We start from the raw sequence: 20,604 nt of genomic DNA on the forward strand, positions 1-20,604 counted from the left end.
TGGACAGGCAGTTGGACAGCAGTGATAGTCGTGGAATGAAGAGCTGTGGTGAAAGTGAGGTTAAACAGAGTATCTGGATATGTATATGAAAGCTGGCTCCATGCTTACAGAACAAAAATCTAGACGAGATATTATGGCACTTAACAAGCAGGAAAATCCAATCTCATCATTCAATGAAAGCAAGCTCAGCATTTTGCCCAATATTACAGCTTATTATGAAGTGCACCTCAAAGGAGAAAAGCTTTGCCAGCGACACTCTCTGTACGTGCACACCAGCAGAGATTGCCGGACAGCAATCCGAATTAGAAGTTCAGCTGATTTTGACTGTCTGCATTGGCTTGGTTGTTAACTCTCACCGATTAGTCAGGTTGTGGGTTCAAGCCCCACTCCAGAGAATGAAGGACATAATCTAGGCTGACACTTCAGTCAGTACTGAGGAACTGCTGCACTGTCAGAGTTGCCATCTTTTGGATGAGATGTTAAAATGAGGCTCCACCTGCCGTCTTGGCTTGTTGTAAAAGATCCCATGGGGCTATTCAAAGAAGAGCAGGAGAGTTGTCCCAGTGAGCTGGGCAACATTTATTCCTCAACCAAAATCATTTTTATAAAGAAAAACAGATCATCTAGTTATTTATGTTTGTGGGACCTGGCTGTGCGCAAATTGACTGGTGCATTTTCCTATAACAGTGACTGCACTTCAAAAGTGCTTCATTGCCTATGAGGTACTTTGGAATGTCCTGCAGTCATGAACTACTTGTATATTTTATGATTTCAGGGTTTCTTTCATTTTGTTTTTACTGATAAACTGTTGATGTCACTGGCAAAGCTTTTCTCCTTTGAGGTGCTCTTCATAATAAGCTGTAATATTGGGCAAAATGCTGAGCTTGCTTTCATTGAATGATGAGATTGGATTTTCCTGCTTGTTAAGTGCCATAATATCTCGTCTAGATTTTTGTTCTGTAAGCATGGAGCCAGCTTTCATATACATATCCAGATACTCTGTTTAACCTCACTTTCACCACAGCTCTTCATTCCACGACTGTCACTGCTGTCCAACTGCCTGTCCAACATAGTCATAGGTGAACTGGAATGTTCTGTATCTCAACAAAGGCTAGACTAAAACCATTAGGAACTCGACATTAGCCACTGATTACATCAACCTTGAATGCCTACTAAAACTCAATCTTATGGTGCATAACCTCACTGTTCAATCCATCTCGATCTCTGCCACCTGCATCTTATCCAACATAAAATTCCATTCACCTCCTAGCTCTACCTATGCCAACATCAATTGGCTCCCATCTCTCACAACACAAATTTCAAAATTGTTATCCTCCAATCCCTCCACTGTCAGCTCCTTCCTACTGTTTGAACATCCTCCAACCCTACGCACCTACTGGTATCTTCTGTTCTGTCATGTTTGATCTAATGCATGTTCTCCTCCCTTTGTTCTACCATAGGTGGTAGAACTTTCAACTATATTAGCCTCACATTTGAACCCCACTCTCAGTGGGCCGGATTTTCAGCTTTCGGGGCTTTTAACGGTTGCGATACGTGAAACTTACCGTTTTCAGTGCACTACCATTTTTAGCCTGAACTTTTGACCTTTACATCTGTTGCAGGGAGGCATTGCACACGCATTTGCGGCGCAAACCACGAGTTTCGGCAACTTCAGTCCGGGAGCGCTGCGAGAGAGGCCTTGGGAGGGGGGGGCAAAAAATTCCAAAAAACATTCCAAATACATTTACAAGATCTTTAACTATCTAATCGCAGCAAAAAAAAACTAACTTGCTATTTTTGCAGGTTTTCATACTTACTGCTGCTGGCAGTGCTGCACCAACAGGTTTGACCTGTCGCTATTCTGGGCACGCCGTACGGGTCGGGAGGGTGCCGAAACTCGGATGCAAACGCAATCCGAGTTGTTGCACTTCTCCCCGGCAGTACTTGGAAGCGCCACCGCAAACAGGTACCCGAGGATCCAGCCCGGGCTTTGCGACTGGGTTTTTTGCCGCGGAGGGTCAAATCGCAGCGAAAACCCTGCTGAAAATCCAGTCCCTTGTCTTACTTCTTGTTTTCTCCTCATGCAAAACCTACGTCTTTGGCCTCCTCCCCTAATCGTCCCCTTGCTTGGGTCCAACCTCTGGAATGCTTTGGGACATTTTGCTATGTTAGAGGTGCTATATGAATGCACATTGTTGAGATTTTGAGAATAACAAGGACAAGGTGATTAGATGAGTGGGACTTTGTGCAGGGTGGAATGTGGGCAGAAGAATTCTGGATAAGTTGAAGTTTATATAGGGTGAACCTCATGAAGCCAATGAGGAGGGCACTGGAAAAATAGCATCCGGTGGTGACAAAGGCATGAGTTAAGGGTTGCAGTGGCGATGAGATGGGGATGGAGTTGGGTTATATTAATGTAGAAATGGGGAATATTGGATATGGGGTGTAAATCTCAGCTTATGACCGAGCATGACAGCAATTGCATATCAATGGGTTGAGCTAGAGCCGGAATCCAGGATGTGGGGTTGGATTGGCCTCGTGCACTGAGTTTCTGGTAGAGGCTGCAGAGAATGGGTTTGGTTTTGTTAAGCTGCAAGAAGTCATGGCTCATGCATAACTTGATGTTGGACAGGTACTGGCAGTCATGGAATCAAGGGCAGTAGCGGAGTGGTAAAGATGGCTATCATCAATATATGAGGGGCAGCTGATCAATGAGGAATTGGGGAGGCCGAGAATTAAATCCTGTGGCACTCTAGAGCTATCCATGTGGGCACAGGAAGAGAAACTATTGTGGGTGATGTGCTGGCTTTTTTGAGACCGGTGGGATAGAAATAATTTATGAATACCTCTGTCCTCATTACCACTGCAACCACTTCAGTCCTATTTCCCCGCTTGAATCCTCTGCTTCCAATTCTGGTCTCCACTTCTCCTTCTCTGCTCTACAGTCGGTGGCAGAGGTTTCAACCATCTTGCCCCATATTCTGGGATGTTCTCTCTCAACACCTTACCCTGTTATACCTTCACCACCTTATCAAGTGCAATTCGGGATGGGCAATAAATGCTGGCCTTACCAGCGACACCCACATCCCATGAATTAATTTTTTTTTTTAAATTGCGATTTTACAACAATTTGTCTCTTGATTAGGCATTTGGCAAGGTCCTGTAATTTTTTTTTGCAGCCATTTTATCCTGGAACCTGAAATTTGCTAACCTCCCAGATGTCTTGACATTTACAAACAAACTTTGAAATGTTCAGTACAGTGTACATGAAAGGAAATGTCTTCAGTTTAAAAGGCAGTGTATCAATGAAGAAGTTAAGATGTAATAAACAAACAAAGCCGCAATAGCTCATAAAATGCTGCGGGCCTTGATTTGCTGCCAAATTGTTGTAAAATCGCAATTTTAAAAAAAAATTAATTCATGGGATGTGGGTGTCGCTGGTAAGGCCAGCATTTATTGCCCATCCCGAATTGCACTTGATAAGGTGGTGATGACCACCACCTTGAACTGTTGCAGTCTGTGAGGTGAAGGTACTCCTGGAGTTCCAGGATTTTGACCCAGCTACGATGAAGGAACGGCTATATATTTCCAAGTCATGATAGTGTGTGACTCTTATTTATTCGTTCATGGGATGTGGATGCCGCTGGCAAGGCTAACATTTATTGCCCATCCCTAATTGCTCTTGAGAAGGTGGTGGTGAGCCGCAGTCCTTATGGTGAAGGTACTCCCACAGTAACTTTGTCGTAGCAATTTGGAACAACTAAGTGGCTTGCTAGGCCATTTCGGAAGGCAGTTAAGAGTCAGCCACATAGGGCAAGGGATCATGGTTTCCTTCCATAAAGGACATTAGTGAACCAGATGGGTTTTTACGACCATCCGGTAGTTTGCTGGTCACCATTACTGATACTAGCTTTTTTTTTTGGAGGGGAACTTGCAGGTGGTGGTATTCTCATGTGACTGCTGCCCTTATCGTTCTAGGAGTTGGAGATCGTGGGTTTGAGAGCTGCTGTCGAAGAAGCCTTGGCGAGTTGCTGCAGTACATCTTGTAGATGGTACACACTGCAGATACTGTGCACGGTAGTGGAGGGAGTGAATGTTTAAGGTGGTGGATGGGGGTGCCTTTTTAAGCGGGCTGCATTGTCCTGGATGGTATCGAGCTTCTTGAGTGTTGGAACTGCTCTCATCCAGGCAAGTGGAGAGTATGCCATCACATTCCTAACTTGTGCTTTGTAGATGGTGTAAAGGCTTTCGGGAGTCAGGAGGGGAGTCACTTGCTGCAGAATACCCAGCCTCTGACCTGTTACTGTATGCACAGTATTTATGTGGCTGGTCCAGTTTAATTTCTGGTCAACTGTGACCCCAGTATGTTGATGATGGGGATTTGGTGATGGTAATCCTCTTGAATGTCAAGGTGGGGTGGCTAGACTCTCTCTTGTTGGAGATGGTTATTGCCCAGCACTTGTGTGGCAGGAATGTTACTTGCCCCTTAATCAGCCAAAGCCTGAATGTTGTCCAAATCTTGATGCATGCGGGCACGGAGTGCTCCATTATCTGAGGAGTTGTGAATGGAGTTGAACACTGTGCAATCATCAACGGACTTCCCCATTTCTGACCTTATGGTGGAGGGAAGGTTATTGATGAAGCAGCTGAAGTTCATTGAGCCTAAGACACTGCCCTGAGGAACTCCTGCAGTGATGTCCTGGGGCTGAGATGATTGGCCTACAACCACAACCATCTTTGTGGTAGGTATGAATCCAGCCAGTGGAGTTTTTTTCCCCTAGTTCCCATTGATTTCCATTTTACTAAGGCTCCTTAATGCCACACTTGGTCAAGTGCTGCCTTGATGTCAAGGGCAGTTGCTCTTGCCTCACCCCTGGAATTCAACTCTCTTGTTCATGTTTGGACCAAGGTTGTAATGAGGTCTGGGAGGGAGTGATCCTGGCAGAACCCAAACTGCTCATTGGTCAGCAAGTTATTTGAGATTTACTGCCGCTTAATAGCACTGTTGACAAAACCTTCCATCACTTTGCTGATGATGGAGAGTAGGCTGTTGGGGTAGTAATTGGGTGGATTGGATTGGTCCTGCTTTTTCGAACAGGACATACCTGGGCAGTTTTCCACTTTGTCGAGTCGATGCCAGTGTTGCAGCTGTAATGGAACAGATTGGCTGGAGGCGCTGCTGTTCTGGGATCACAAATCTTCACTACAGCTGGGATGTTGTTGGGGCCCATAGTCTTTGCTGTATCCAGTGTGCTTAGCTGTTTCTTGATATCACATGTATTGTCCCAGGAGGAGGCGGAGATGGTTCCTCTGTTTAGCATGCATATCATCATCATAGGTGGTCCCTCGAACGAGGATGACTTGCTTCCACACCAAAAGGGATGAGTTCACAGATGTTTCAATGAAGGACCCGATATTCCAATCCTGAACTCCAGGGGTGAAGATGTCTGTGTGTGGATTTTTTTAACGTGTGTTGTCTGTTGCACGTCAGCCACCACACGGGCTTGACCAAGCTAGGCCTTTATCCAGTGGCAAGGGTTAACCAGGATGACTGGAGACCTGCTCTGTTGCACGGACCTAGTGTGCGCACACATCGCAGTGTGGGCTGGCCCGTACTGCCCCTGGGCTCTCGGCTTTGCCGCATCTCCGTCACGATCTCTCACTGCTCCTCCGCCACAATCTCACGCCACTCCTCCGCTGCAAAACATTCGCTGCACCTCCGCCATGATCACGTGCCGAATCTCGGCCACGATCTCTCACCGCTCCTCCGCCCTGATAACATAGTAGACTCATGACTACGGTCAAGGCATGTGGAGTCAGGGAACAAGTAGCAGAATAGATAGCAAGCTGGCTACAAAACAGAAAACTGTGCTCGAGCTTCACCAGGTTGGAACCTCATTTTTAGGTATGCCTGATGCTGCTCCTGGCATTTTCTACTACACTCCTCATTGAACCAGGGTTGGTCCCCTGGCTTGATAGTAATGGTAGACTGAGGGATATGCCGGGTCAGGAGGTAACAGATTGTGGTGATATACAATTCTGCTGCTGCTGTTGATGGCCCACAGTGCCTCATGGATGCCCAGTTTTGAGCTGCTAGATCTGTTCTGAACCTATCCCATTTAGCACAGCGGTAGTGCCACACATTACGATGAAGGGTGTCCTCCATGTGAAGACGGGACTTGATCTCCACAAAGACTGAGTGGTGGTCACTCTTACCAATACTGTCATGACCAGATCTCTCTATGATGGGTAGATTGGCGAGGACGAGGTCATGTAGGCTTCTCCCTCGTGTTGGTTCTTTAACCACCTGCCACAGGCCCTCTCTGGCAGTTATGTCCTTCAGGGCTTGGTCAGTAGTGATGCTACCAAGCCACTCTTGGTGATGGATATTGAAATCCTCCATCCAGAGTATATTCTCTGCTCTTGCTACCCTCAGTGCTTCTTCCAAGTGGTGTTCACGTGGAGGAGTACTCATTCATCAGTTGAGGGAGAACAGTAGGTGGTAATCAGCAGGAGGTTTCCTTGCCTATGTTTGACCTGATGCTTTGAGACTTCATGGGGTCAGGAGGCAATGTTGAGGACTCCTGGGGCCACTTCTACCCAACTGTATACCATGATGGAGTCTGTCCTGTTGGTGTGGCAGGACAAAATCAGGGATGATGATGGAAGAGTCTGGGACATTGGCTGAAAGGTATGATTGAGAGTATGACTGTCAGGATGTTGTTTGACTAGTCTGTGGGACAGCTCTCCTAATTAAGTACACAAGAACATAAGAATTAGGAGCAGGAGTACGCCATTCGGCCCCTCGAGCCTGCTCCGCCGTTCAATAAGATCAGGGCTGATCTTCTACCTCAACTTTACTTTCCTGCACTATCCCTATATTCCTTAATTCCCTTAATATTCAAAAATCTATCGATCTCAGTCTTGGCGATATTCAAAGACTGATCCTCCACGGCCTTCTGGGGTAGAGAATTCCAAAGATTCATCACCCTCTGAGTGAAGAAGTTTCTCCTCATCTCAGTCCTAAATGGCCGACCCCTTATTCTGAGACTGTGACCCCAGGTTCTAGACTCACCAACCAGAGGAAACATCCTCTCTGCATCGAGCCCTGTAAGAATTTTGTATTTTTCAATGAGATCATCTCTCATTCTTCTAAACTCTAGGGAATACAGGCCTAGACTGCTCAATCTCTCCTCATAGGATAATCCCCCCACCATCCCAGGGATCAGTCTGGTGAACCTTTGTTGCACTCCCTCTATGGCAAGTATGTCTTTCCTTAGTTAAGGAGACCAAAACTGTGCACAATACTCCAGGTGCCATCAGGATCCTATATAATTGCAACAAGATGTCTTTACTCTTACATTCAAATCCTCGTAATAAAGGGCAACATGCCCTTTGCTTTCTTAATTGCTTGCTGTACCTGCATGTTAAACATAGAAACATAGAAATTAGGTGCAGGAATAGGCCATTCGGCCCTTCGAGCCAGCACCACCATTCAATAAGATCATGGCTGATCATTCACCTCAGTACTCCTTTCCTGCTTTCTCTCCATACTCCTTGATCCTTTTAGCCATCAGGGCCATATCTAACTGCCTCTTGAATATATCCAATGAACTGGCATCAACGACTCTCTGTGGCAGGGAATTCCACAGGTTAACAACTCTGAGTGAAGAAGTTTCTCCTCATCTCGGTCCTAAATGGCTTACCCCTTATCCTCAGACTGTGTCCCCTCTGATTCTGGACTTCAACATCAGGAACATTCTTCCTGCATCTAACCTGTTCAGTCCCATCAGAATTTTATATGTTGCTATGAGATCCCTTCTCATCCTTCTAAACTCCAGTGAACACAGGCCCAGTTGATCCAGTCTCTCATATGTCAGTCCTGCCATCCTGGGAATCAGTTTGGTGAACCTTTGCTGCACTCTCTCAATAGCAAGAATGTCCTTCCTCAGATTAAGAGACCAAAACTTAACACAATATTCCAGGTGAGGCCTCACCAAGGCCCTGTACAACTGCAGTAAGACCTCCCTGCTCCTATACTCAAATCCCCTAGCTATGAAGGCCAACATACCATTTGCCTCCTTCACCGCCTGCTGTACCTGCATGCCAACTTTCAATGACTGATGTGCCGTGACACCCAGGTCTCGTTGCACCTCCCCTTTTCCTAATCTGCCTTCGTGTTTTTGCCTCAAGTGGATAACCTCACATTTATCCACACTATACTGCATCTGCCATGCATTTGCTCACTCTCCTAACCTGTCCAAGTCACCCTGCAGCCTGTTAGCGTCCTCTTCACAGCTCACACCACCACCCAGCTTAGTGTCATCTGCAAACTTGGAGATATTATACTCAATTCCTTCATCTAAATCATTAATGTATATTGTAAATAGCTGGGGTCCCAACACTGAGCCCTGCGGCACCCCACTACACACCAATATCTTGTGTGGGACCATTTCAAAAGCCTTTTTTAAGTCCAAATACACCACATTCACTGGTTCTCCCTTGTCCACTTTACTAGTTACATCCTCAAAAAATTCCAGAAGATTAGTCAAGCATGATTTCCCTTTCATAAATCCATGCTGACTTGGACCGATTCTGTCACTGCTTTCCAAATGCGCTGCTATTTCATCTTTAATAATTGATTCCAACTACTGATGTCAGGCTAACCGGTCTATAATTACCTGTTTTCTCTCCCTCCTTTTTAAAAAAAAAAGTGGTACATTAGCTACCCTCCAGTCCATAGGAACTGATCCAGAGTCGATAGACTGTTGGAAATTGATCACCAATGCAGCCACTATTTCTATGGCCACTTCCTCAAGTACTCTGGGATGCAGACTATTAGGCCCTGGGGAGTTATCGGCCTTCAATCCCATCAATTTCCCTAACACAATTTCCCTAACACAATTTCTCACCTAATAAGGATTTCCTTCAGTTCCTCCTTCTCAGTAGACCCTCGGTCCCCTAGTATTTCCGGAAGGTTATTTGTGTCGTCTTTCGTGAAGACAGAACCAAAGTATTTGTTCAACTGGTCTGCCATTTCTTTGTTCCCCATTATAAATTCACCCGAATCTGACTGCAAGGGACCTTCGTTTGTTTTCACTAATCTTTTTCTCTTCACATATCGATAGAAGCTTTTACAGTCAGTTTTTATGTTCCCGGCAAGCTTCCTCTCATACTCTATTTTCGCCCTCCTAATTAAACCCTTTGTCTTCCTCTGCTGAATTCTAAATTTCTCCCAGTCCTCCGGTTTGCTGCTTTTTCTGGCCAATTTATGTGCCTCTTCCTTGGATTTAACACTATCCTTAATTTCCCTTGTTAGCCACGGTTGAGCCACCTTCCCTGTTTTATTTTTACACTCGACAGGGATGTACAATTGTTGAAGTTCATCAATGTGATATTTAAATGTCTGCCGGCCTATCCACCGTCGACGCTTTAAGTATCATTTGCCAGTATATTCTAGCCAATTCACATCTCATACCATCGAAGTTACCTTTCCTTAAGTTCAGGATCCGAATCTCTGATTTAACTGTGTCACTCTCCATCTTAGTAAAGAATTCTACCATATTATGGTCACTCTTCCCCAAGGGGCCTCGCACAAGTTGCTAATTAGTCCTTTCTCATTACACATCACCCAGTCTAGGATGGCCAGCCCTCTAGTTGGTTCCTCGACATATTGGTCTAGAAAACTATCCCTAATACAATCCAGGAAATCCTCCTCCACCGTATTGCTACCAGTTTGGTTAGCCCAATCTATGTGTAGATTAAAGTCGCCCACGATAACGGCTGTAGCTGATTGCACGCATCCCTAATTTCTTGTTTGATGCTGTCCCCAACCTCACGACTACGGTTTGGTGGTCTGTACACAATTCTCACTCGCGTTTTCTGCCCTTTGGTATTCCGCAGCTCCACCCATACAGATTCTACATCATCCAAACTAATGTCCTTCCTTACTATTGCGTTAATTTCCTCTTTGACCAGCAACGCTACCCCACCTCCTTTTCCTTTCTGTCTATCCTTCCTGAATGTTGAATACCCCTGGATGTTGAGTTCCCAGCCTTGGTTACCCTGGACCATGTCTCCGTAATCCCAATTATATTGTATTCGTTAATAGCTGCCTGCACAGTTAATTCGTCCACCTTATTACGAATACTCCTCACATTGAGGCACAGAGCTTTCAGGCTTGTCTTTTGAACACACTTTGTCCCTTTAGAATTTTGCTGTAATGTGGCCCTTTTTGATTTTTGCCTTGGGTTTCTCTGCCCTTAACAGGATAGATGCAGGAGGAATGTTCCTGATGTTGGGAAAGTCCAGAACCAGGGGTCACAGTCTAAGGAAAAGGGGTAAGCCATTTAGGACCGAGATGAGGAGAAATTTCTTCACTCAGACAGTTGTGAACCTGTGGAATTCTCTATCGCAGAGAGTTGTTGATGCCAGTTCGTTAGATATATTCAAGAGGGAGTTAGATATGGCCCTTACGGCTAAAGGGATCAAGGAGTATGGAGAGAAAGCAGGAAAGGGGTACTGAGGTGAATGATCAGCCATGATCTTATTGAATGGTGGTGCAGGCTCGAAAGGCCGAATGGCCTACTCCTCCACCTATTTTCTATATTTCTATGTTTTATTCTCGCTAGACCCTTGGTTCTCCATTATTTTTGAGATTTTTTTGTGTTTTTTAATTTCTCTGCCATTTCCTTACTCCCCATTATAATGTCTCCTGCCTCAGCCTGAAAGGGAGCCACATTTATTTTCGCTAATCTTTTTCTTTTTATGTACCTATAGAAGCTTTAACTAGTGTCTCTCACTAGTTTACTCTCGTGTTCTATTTTCCCTTTATATCAATTTCTTGGTCTTCCTTTGCTGAATTCTAAAATCCTTAGGCTTACTGCTCTCTTTGGCAACATTATAAGCCTGTTCCTTTGATCTCATACTATCCAACTTCTCTTGTTAGCCACTGTTGGACCACTTTTTTTTGCCTTAAAGGAATGTATGTTTGTTGTAAATTATGTATTAATTCTTTAAATGCTAGCCATTGCTTGTCTACCGTCATATCTTTTAATGTAGTTTCCCAAACTACCTTAGCCAACTCGTCCCTCATACCTACATAGTTTCCTTTGTTTAGATTTAAGATCCTAGTTTCGGATTTAACAAAATCACTTTCAAAGTCAATAGAAAATTCAATCATATTATGGTCACTCTTCCCTAAAGGCCCATTTACTGCAAGGTTATTAATTAACCCTTTCTCATTGCACAAAATACTAGATCTAAAATAGCTTGTTCCCTAGTTGGTTCCTCAACATACTGATCTAGAAAACCATCTCGTATACATTCCATGAATTCATTCTCTACACTATTACTGCATATTTGGTTTGCCCAGTCTTTCTGTAGATTAAAGTCCCCCATGATTACTATAGAGAACTACATTACCCTTGTTACATGCAGCTCTACTTTCTTGATTTATACTGTGCTCTACATTACCACTACTGTTTGGGGGCCTATAAACAACTAATTGATGCACGGATGGTCTCATCGTATTCTATTATGATGCAAGAATACACTTATGTGGGTAGGTGAAATGAATTTGTGTTTTGAATTACTGTTGTTTAACAGTACTTCTGACATTTGCACCTTCGTAGACTCCAAGGTATTTTTTTTGTGGAAAAAAGTGCTAACTTAATGTTAATTTGTGTATAAACAGAGAATTTGGGGAAGAACTTTGACCATATGAGGCAATAGTCAAGCAAATACCCTAAATTAAAAATGAAGTTCTGTAGCCTATCAAAAAATACACGTCTCCCCTTGCTTGGCAGAGTTTCCTTTCCACGGCCTCAGTCACTTTTATGCTATTGCTATTTTTGAAGCAATATAGAACAGCAAGGCAGTGTATTGTTTGCTCTCACAGCTTGGTTTGAAATTATAGACCCTGGGGTCACAAGCTTGTGCAGTCTTGCAGTTTGGAAATAATTTTACTTGGATGTCAGATACAAGGTTTGTTTAGCATTTTGAAGCCATTCTTTCTGGTCAGTCAAATACTGAATATCATAATATGTATTTGGTCAGTATTGTTGATTGCAGATATAATGCAGCGAATGTACAGTACTGAGGACACTACCTCCAGGTAGTTACACTACACAGCCATATGATGATGCTGTACGATGTTTAGCTTTTGTAGTGCAGCATCAGTGTTGTCGCTCATAAATTAGTCATATGGCGACAACATTAAACTGTGGCTTAATGCTGATGTTTAAATGTAATATTTCAATATTCATAAGGCTGCTGTTTGTCATTGGTTTTTAATTTTGACTTTCTTAAATGCCAATAATTGAAAATATGGTCCCTACCACTCATAACTGGTCCGTTGGTGGCTCTGCCACTATAAGCAATAGAACAGTCAACTCTGCAATTCATTATATATGAACTTATCACGACTGCCTCATGTTTGAGACCAACAGAAGAACATGTACAGATTAAATTGAAGAAACATAAAACACAACTATATTTTCATCTGCAAGCATTTTAATGTCCAGATCAAGTAACTTCAAGATATTTACTCACATCTGCAAGCATGGGCCAGCTTTTTTAACGTATGCGGTTCTTGTGATTCTTGGATATTTTAATCCTCACTATCCTCATTTCTGTGTTCATACAACTCCAGTTTAACTTGGAATAATTTGTCACAGAAATCCCAAGTGCTTTTTAAAAAAAAAAAAATCATGCTGGTAGAGGGATGTTGTGAAGCAGTGAGTAAATCGGTAAATACAGCAGATTAATGATGTGCAAAAAAAAACTTGCTGAACTGCCCAAAATAATCTGCGCTCTTAACTTGTGTTAAGCAGCGCCTTTGTAATTGGCTCATTTAGACCTGGCAAATGGTTAGTGCTAATTGTCCAATATAGACGGGTGCCTGTGATTAACATGGAATGTGTACGCGATGGTCCAGTTTCTCAATCCGCTGGTAGATGTATACACTCTCTGGTGCTGTCCTCCAAAACCCATTTTACTTAAACAAATTAAGGTGTCCTCAGACTTTTGCTTGCGTTGAAATATTATTGTAGTGTTGCAAGGACTAGATCCTTTTTAATCTAAAATTTGTCATTTTCAGCTTTTATGACTATGCAGGAAGAGTTGATGAAGAAAGTCTGGATAGAATCCTCAAAGGAAGGAGGAAAGTAAGTGTTGACCTTTTTTTTGGTAAACTTTGCCCGCACTTCCTTTTTAAGTAAACATTGAAGTATAGGAACAGGGGTAGGCCATTCAGCCCTACGAGCCTGTTGTACCATTCAGTTAGTTCATGGTTGTTCTGGACCTCAATTCCATTTAGCCACCTTTGATCCCGATCCATCAATAACCTTATCTAACAAAAAAACTGTTGGTTGGAAAAATTTGATCCAGCATCACAGCCATTTGGGGCGATAACCAGATTTCCGCTCTACCCTTTGTGTGGAAAAAGAGTGTCCCAATATCACTCCTAAATGGCCAAGCTCTAACTTTAAGGTTGTCCCCTCCCTTGTTCTGGAATTCACAACCAGAGGAAATAGCTTCTTTGAGTCTACTCATATCGATTCTTTTATCATTTTAAACACCTCAATTAGATCACCCCTCAATCTTCTAAGCTCCAGGGAATACAAGCCAAGTTTATGCAACCAGTTCTCATAATTTAACGCGCAGAGGCCTGGTGTGTTGGGAAATCTGCGATGTAGTATTCAAGGCTAATGAATCCTTCCTGATGTGCAGTGCCTAAAACTGAATGCTGTATTCCAGATGAGGTCTGGCCAAGGCTCTGTATAACTGAAACATAACTTCCTTCCCTTTGTATTCCAGCACCATTGAGAAAAAGGCCAAGATTTCAGTACTTTTTGTACCTGTGATTTTATGTTGGAAGGCAATGCAACTTCACCTGGTGTCTACATGCATACTTTTCAGATGATGTCTTTGGATGGAAATGTTTCCTCTGAGGCTAGTTGTAGTGCTCCCACCGACCCTTGATTTAGTTCAGAAATATAATTACGTACAAAAGAGTGAAGATGGCTACATTGCTACGTGGTTATCATTCAGTTTTACTTAATTTCTTTCATACATTTTGAATAAGGGAGGAACAGTATCTGAATTTTTTTAAGTGTTAACTTCTCCAGGTTCAGAATCAAATTTCTCATGGAAAAATTTCAGCAGCCACCCTTCAAATATTTGAACCATGTGTTGCACTGTAATTATGTTAAATGGGTTTCTTACGCATGAAAGTCCTAATAGCTTCCTTCTTCTGCAGAATGTTATTGGCTGGTACAGATTTAGAAGGAATACACAGCAGCAGATGTCCTACAGAGAACACATTATCCATAAGCAGCTGACAAACATCCTTGGAGTGCCTGATCTAGTCTTCCTTCTATTTAGCTTCATCTCCACAGCAAACAACTCAACACATGCATTGGAGTATGTGCTCTTTAGGCCCAATCGCCGGTAAGCCATTCTAGCTTGCTTAGTCTTTTTAAAAATTAATTCATGGAACATGGGTGTCGCTGGCAAGGCCAGCATTTATTTGCCCATCCCGAATTGCTCTTGAAAAGGTGGTGGTGAGCCGCCGCCTTGAACCGCTGCAATCCATGTGGTGAAGGTACTCCCACAGTGCTGTTACGGAGGGAGTTCGATGAAAGAATGGCGATCCAGACCATCCTGACTTGGAAGTATAACTTGGAGGGGAAACTGCAGGTAATGGTGTTCCCATGTGCATGCTGCCCTTCTAGGTGGGAGAGGTTGCGGGTTTGGGAGGTGCTGCAGTGCATCTTGTAGATGGTACAAACTTGCAACCACGGTGCGCCGGTGATGGAGGGAGTGAATGTTTACGGTGGTGGATGGGGTGCCAATCAAGTGGGCTGCTTTGACCTGGATGGTGTTGAGCTTCTTGAGTGTTATTGGAGCTGCACTCATCCAGGCAAGGGGAGAGTATTCCATCACACTCCTGAATTGTGCCATGTAGATGGTGGAAAGGTTTTGGGGAGTCGGGAGGTGAGACACTCGCCGCAGAATAACCAGCCTCTGACTTGCTCTTGTTGCCACAGTATTTATGTGGCTGGTCCAGTTAAGTTTCTGGTCAATGGTGACCCCTCTAAGATGTTGTTGATGGGGGATTCAACTATTGTAATGCCATTGAATGTCAAGGGGTGGTGGTTAAACTCTCGCTTGTTGAAGATAGTCATTGCCTGGCACATGTGTGGCACGAAGGTTACTTGCCATTTATCAGCCCAACCCTGACTGTCATCCAGGTCTTGCTGCATGTGGGCATGGACTGCTTCATTATCTGAAGAGTTACGAATAGCACTGAACACTGCAATCATTCAGCAAACATCCCCACTTCTGACCTTTTATGATGAAGGGAAGGTCATTGATGAAGCAGCTGAAGATGGTTGGCCCTCGGGCACTGCCCTGAGGAACCCCTGCAGCGATGTCCTGCGGCTGTGATGATTGACCTCCAACCACCACAACCATCTTCCTTTGTGCTAGATATGACTTCAGCTAATGGAGAGTTTTTTTCCCTGATTCCCATTGACTTCAGTTTTATTAGGGCTCCTTGGTGCCACACTTGGCCAAATGCTGCCTCAATGTAAAGATTTATTGAATGAATGAATTCTAAAAGTTTTGAGTATTTACTTCATAACCACCAAGTAAAACTGTTAAGTTTTAACGGTAATCCTCACTTTCACTGTCCACCTCTCAGCATGTTGATTTATGGTTGGATATGTGTGTATTGTATATAAAAGATACAAGTTTTAATAAGTTCAATGTATATATTTGCGATTATGGGTCAACTAGAATTACAAGGTACTGAAGTTAGAATGTGTTTATATTTGAGTTTATAGAAACCTTTAGATTGTTAAATAGATTGAGTACAGATTGGACCTCCCTTACCCGGGGCTTCCTTATCCGGCATGATTCCGGGGGCGCATGCGCAGAACGCAGCCGTCCTCCACACTGATTTTGGGGCCGCTCGGACGCCCGGCCTGCTGGCGTGGCCCGCCAACACTTCAGGCCTGCCCAGGGCATCGACCTTCTCCACCCCCCCCCCCCCCCCCCCCCGACCTCGGGTCGCTGACCTCCCCTCATCCAGCAAAATCCCTTATTCGGCACAGGCCATGTCCCGAGGGTGCCGGATAAGGAAGGTTCAACCTGTAACAATATAATTAAGAAAATAATCATGCGCAACTGTCTTATGCAGGTACTGTGGCTATTGTTCCTATGGTGTATTGTAAGTTTTTAAAATGTCCTCTCCTCCTGAAGGTATGATCAGAGAGTTTCGCTCACAATTCCTAATTTGGGGAATACCAGTCAACAGGAGTACAAGAGTTCTTCGGTGCCAAACACGTCGTGGAATTATGACAAAGTGGTAACAGAACATGGGTGCGTATTCAACTACTATTTTCAAAATATTCCAACAAAACATTCTTTTAATAAATGATATGTAGTGAGATGATTGAAAATCCTGCAGTGATGTTGTCTGTATCTAAACTTGTCTGTTCAGTAACTTGTATGAATTATGTGCATGTCATCAGGAGACACAAGTCTTCAGTAAATATCTATCTACTGATCATTGCAGTGTGATGTGCAATGGCTTCTGGGACATTATCAGTTTATGTTGATCTGAGCTAATATGATGGGTGCTCATTGCTCAGTGAAACACTTCGATTTTGAACTTCTACTTGTATGATTTTGGTAATTTAAACTTATGGTCCCTCCCATTGCTGGGATCTTAACTCCTGTTAACCAGTAAGCCTGATAATGTCTAAAGGACATATTTTGTAGCTGAAAGCAAAATACTGCCGATGCTTGAAATTTAAAACAAAAACACAAAATGCTGGAAATGCAGCAGTTTAACCTGTGGAGAGAGAAACAGACAAAACATTTCAGATGGGGACCTTTCTTGGTGTTTCCAGCATTTTCTGTTCTTTGTAACTATTTTTAAAAAAAATAAGTGGTGCTGCTGACATTTGACATCCAGTCTCATTGAACATATGAACATAAGAACATAAGAATTAGGAACAGGAGTAGGCCATCTAGCCGCTCGAGCCTGCTCCGCCATTCAATAAGATCATGGCTGATCTGGCCGTGGACTCAGCTCCACTTACCCGCCTGCTCCCCAGAACCCTTAATTCCCTTATTGGTTAAAAATCTATCTATCTGTGACTTGAATACATTCAATGAGTTAGCCTCAACTGCTTCCTTGGGCAGAGAATTCCACAGATTCACAACGCTCTGGGAGAAGAAATTCCTTCTCAACTCGGTTTTAAATTGGCTCCCCCGTATTTTGAGGCTGTGCCCCCGAGTTCTAGTCTCCCCGACCAGTGGAAACAACCTCTCCGCCTCTATCTTGTCTATCCCTTTCATTATTTTAAATGTTTCTATAAGATCACCCCTCATCCTTCTGAACTCCGAGTAAAGACCCAGTCTACTCAATCTATCATCATAAGGTAACCCCCTCATCTCCGGAATCAGCCTAGTGAATCGTCTCTGTACCCCCTCCAAAGCCAGTATATCGTTCCTTAAGTAAGGTGACCAAAACTGCACGCAGTACTCCAGGTGCGGCCTTACCAATACCCTATACAGTTGCAGCAGCACCTCCCTCCTTTTGTACTCCATCCCTCTCGCAATGAAGGCCAACATTCCATTCACCTTCCTGATTACCTGCTGCACCTGCAAACTAACTTTTTGGGATTCATGCACAAGGACCCCCAGGTCCCTCTGCACCTCAGCATGTTGTAATTTCTCCCCATTCAAATAATAGTCCCTTTTACTGTTTTTTTTACCCAAGGTGGATGACCTCACACTTTCCGACATTGTATTCCATCTGCCAAACCTTAGCCCATTCACTTAACCTATCTAAATCTCTTTGCAGCCTCTCTGTGTCCTCTACACAACCCGCTTTCCCACTAATCTTTGTGTCATCTGCAAATTTTGTTACACGACACTCTGTCCCCTCTTAAACATAAAAACATAGAAAATAGGTGCAGGAGTAGGCCATTCGGCCCTTCTAGCCTGCACCGCCATTCAATGAGTTCATGGCTGAACATGCAACTTCAGTACCCCATTCCTGCTTTCTTGCCATTCCCCTTGATCCCCCTAGTAGTAAGGACTTCATCGAACTCCTTTTTGAATATATTTAGTGAATTGGCCTCAACAACTTTCTGTGGTAGAGAATTCCACAGGTTCAGCACTCTCAGTGAAGAAATTCCTCCTCATCTCGGTCCTAAATGGCTTCCCCCTTATCCTTAGACTGTGTCCCCTGGTTCTGGACTTCCCCAACATTGGGAACATTCTTCCTGCATCTAACCTGTCTAACCCCGTCAGAATTGTAAACGTTTCTATGAGGTCCCCTCTCATTCTTCTGAACTCCAGTGAATACAAGCCCAGTTGATCCAGTCTTTCTTGATACGTCACTCCCGCCATCCCGGGAATCAGTCTGGTGAACCTTCGCTGCACTCTCTCAATAGCAAGAATGTCCTTCCTCAGGTTAGGAGACCAAAACTGTACACAATACTCCAGGTGTGGCCTCACCAAGGCCCTGTACTACTGTAGCAACACCTCCTTCCCCTGTACTCAAATCCCCTCGCTATCAAGGCCAACATGCCATTTGCTTTCTTAACCGCCTGCTGTACCTGCATGCCAACCTTCAATAACTGATGTACCATGATACCCAGGTCTCTTTGCACCTCCCCTTTTCCTAATCTGTCACCATTCAGATAATAGTCTGTCTCTCTGTTTTTACAACCAAAGTGGATAACCTCACATTTATCCACATTATACTTCATCTGCCATGCATTTGCCCACTCACCTAACCTATCCAAGTTGCTCTGCAGCCTCATAGCATCCTCCTCGCAGCTCACACTGCCACCCAACTTAGTGTCATCCACAAATTTGGAGATACTACATTTAATCCCCTTGTCTAAATCATTAATGTACAATGTAAACAGCTGGGGCCCCAGCACAGAACCTTGAGGTACCCCACTAGTCACTGCCTGCCATTCTGAAAAGTCCCCATTTACTCCTACACTTTGCTTCCTGTCTGCCAACCAGTTCTCAATCCATGTCAGCACACTACCCCCAATCCCATGTGCTTTAACTTTGCACATTAATCTCTTGTGTGGGACCTTGTCGAAAGCCTTCTGAAAGTCCAAATATACCACATCAACTGGTTCTCCCTTGTCCACTCTACTGGAAACATCCTCAAAAAATTCCAGAAGATTTGTCAAGCATGATTTCCCTTTCACAAATCCATGCTGACTTGGACCTATCATGTCACCTCTTTCCAAATGCACTGCTATGACATCCTTAATAATTGATTCCATCATTTTACCCACTACCGATGTCAGGCTGACCAGTCTAGAATTCCCTGTTTTCTCTCTCCTTCCTTTTTTAAAAAGTGGGGTTACATTGGCTACCCTCCACTCCATAGGAACTGATCCAGAGTCAATGGAATGTTGGAAAATTACTGTCAATGCATCCACTATTTCCAAGGCCACCTCCTTAAGTACTCTGGGATGCAGTCCATCAGGCCCTAGGGATTTATCTGCCTTCAACCCCATCAATTTCCCCAACACAATTTCCCGACTAATAAGAATTTCCCTCAGTTCCTCCTCCTTACTAGACCCTCCGACCCCTTTTATATCCGGAAGGTTGTTTGTGTCCTCCTTAGTGAATACCGAACCAAAGTACTTGTTCAATTGGTCCGCCATTTCTTTGTTCCCCGTTATGACTTCCCCTGATTCTGACTGCAGGAGACCTACGTTTGTCTTTACTAACCTTTTTCTCTTCACATATCTATAGAAACTTTTGCAATCCGTCTTAATGTTCCCTGCAAGCTTCTTCTCGTACTCCATTTTCCCTGCCCAAATCAAACCCTTTGTCCTCCTCTGCTGAGTTCTAAATTTCTCCCAGTCCCCGGATTCACTGCTATTTCTGGCCAATTTGTATGCCACTTCCTTGGCTTTAATACTATCCCTGATTTCCCTTGATAGCCACGGTTGAGCCACCTTTCCTTTTTTATTTTTACGCCAGACAGGGATGTACAATTGTTGTAGTTCATCCATGCGGTCTCTAAATGTTTGCCATTGCCCATCCACAGTCAACCCCTTAAGAATCATTCGCCAATCTATCCTAGCCAATTCACGCCTCATACCTTCAAAGTTACCCTTTAAGTTCTGGACCATGGTCTCTGAATTAACTGTTTCATTCTCCATCCTAATGCAGAATTCCTCCATATTATGGTCACTCTTCCCCAAGGGGCCTCGCACAATGAGATTGCTAATTAATCCTCTCTCATTACACAACACCCAGTCTAAGATGGCCTCCCCCCTAGTTGTTCCTCGACATATTGGTCTAAAAAACCATCCCTTATGCACTCCAGGAAATCCTCCTCCACCGTATTGCTTCCAGTTTGGTTAGCCAAATCTATGTGCATATTAAAGTCACCCATTATAACTGCTGCACCTTTATTGCATGCTCCCCTAATTTCCTGTTTGATGCCCTCCCCAACATCCCTATTACTGTTTGGAGGTCTGTACACAACTCCCACTAACGATTTTTGCCCTTTAGTGTTCTGCAGCTCTACCCATATAGATTCCA

At 43.9% G+C, this 20,604-nt stretch overlaps 1 protein-coding gene across 1 annotated transcript in view; it reads left to right on the forward strand.

Annotated features, from left to right (window-relative positions):
• abraxas2 (abraxas 2, BRISC complex subunit) overlaps positions 1-20,604 on the forward strand; it is a 50,173-nt gene that overhangs the window by 18,953 nt on the left and 10,616 nt on the right. The window contains exons 4-6 of the mRNA XM_070875018.1: positions 13,100-13,166; positions 14,261-14,451; positions 16,267-16,386. Coding sequence (XP_070731119.1) covers positions 13,100-13,166; positions 14,261-14,451; positions 16,267-16,386 — 378 coding nt within the window. The remainder of the gene's footprint in view (positions 1-13,099; positions 13,167-14,260; positions 14,452-16,266; positions 16,387-20,604) is intronic.

The sequence above is a fragment of the Pristiophorus japonicus genome, chromosome 3 (assembly GCF_044704955.1).
Source record: "Pristiophorus japonicus isolate sPriJap1 chromosome 3, sPriJap1.hap1, whole genome shotgun sequence".
NCBI classification, from domain to species: domain Eukaryota; kingdom Metazoa; phylum Chordata; class Chondrichthyes; family Pristiophoridae; genus Pristiophorus; species Pristiophorus japonicus.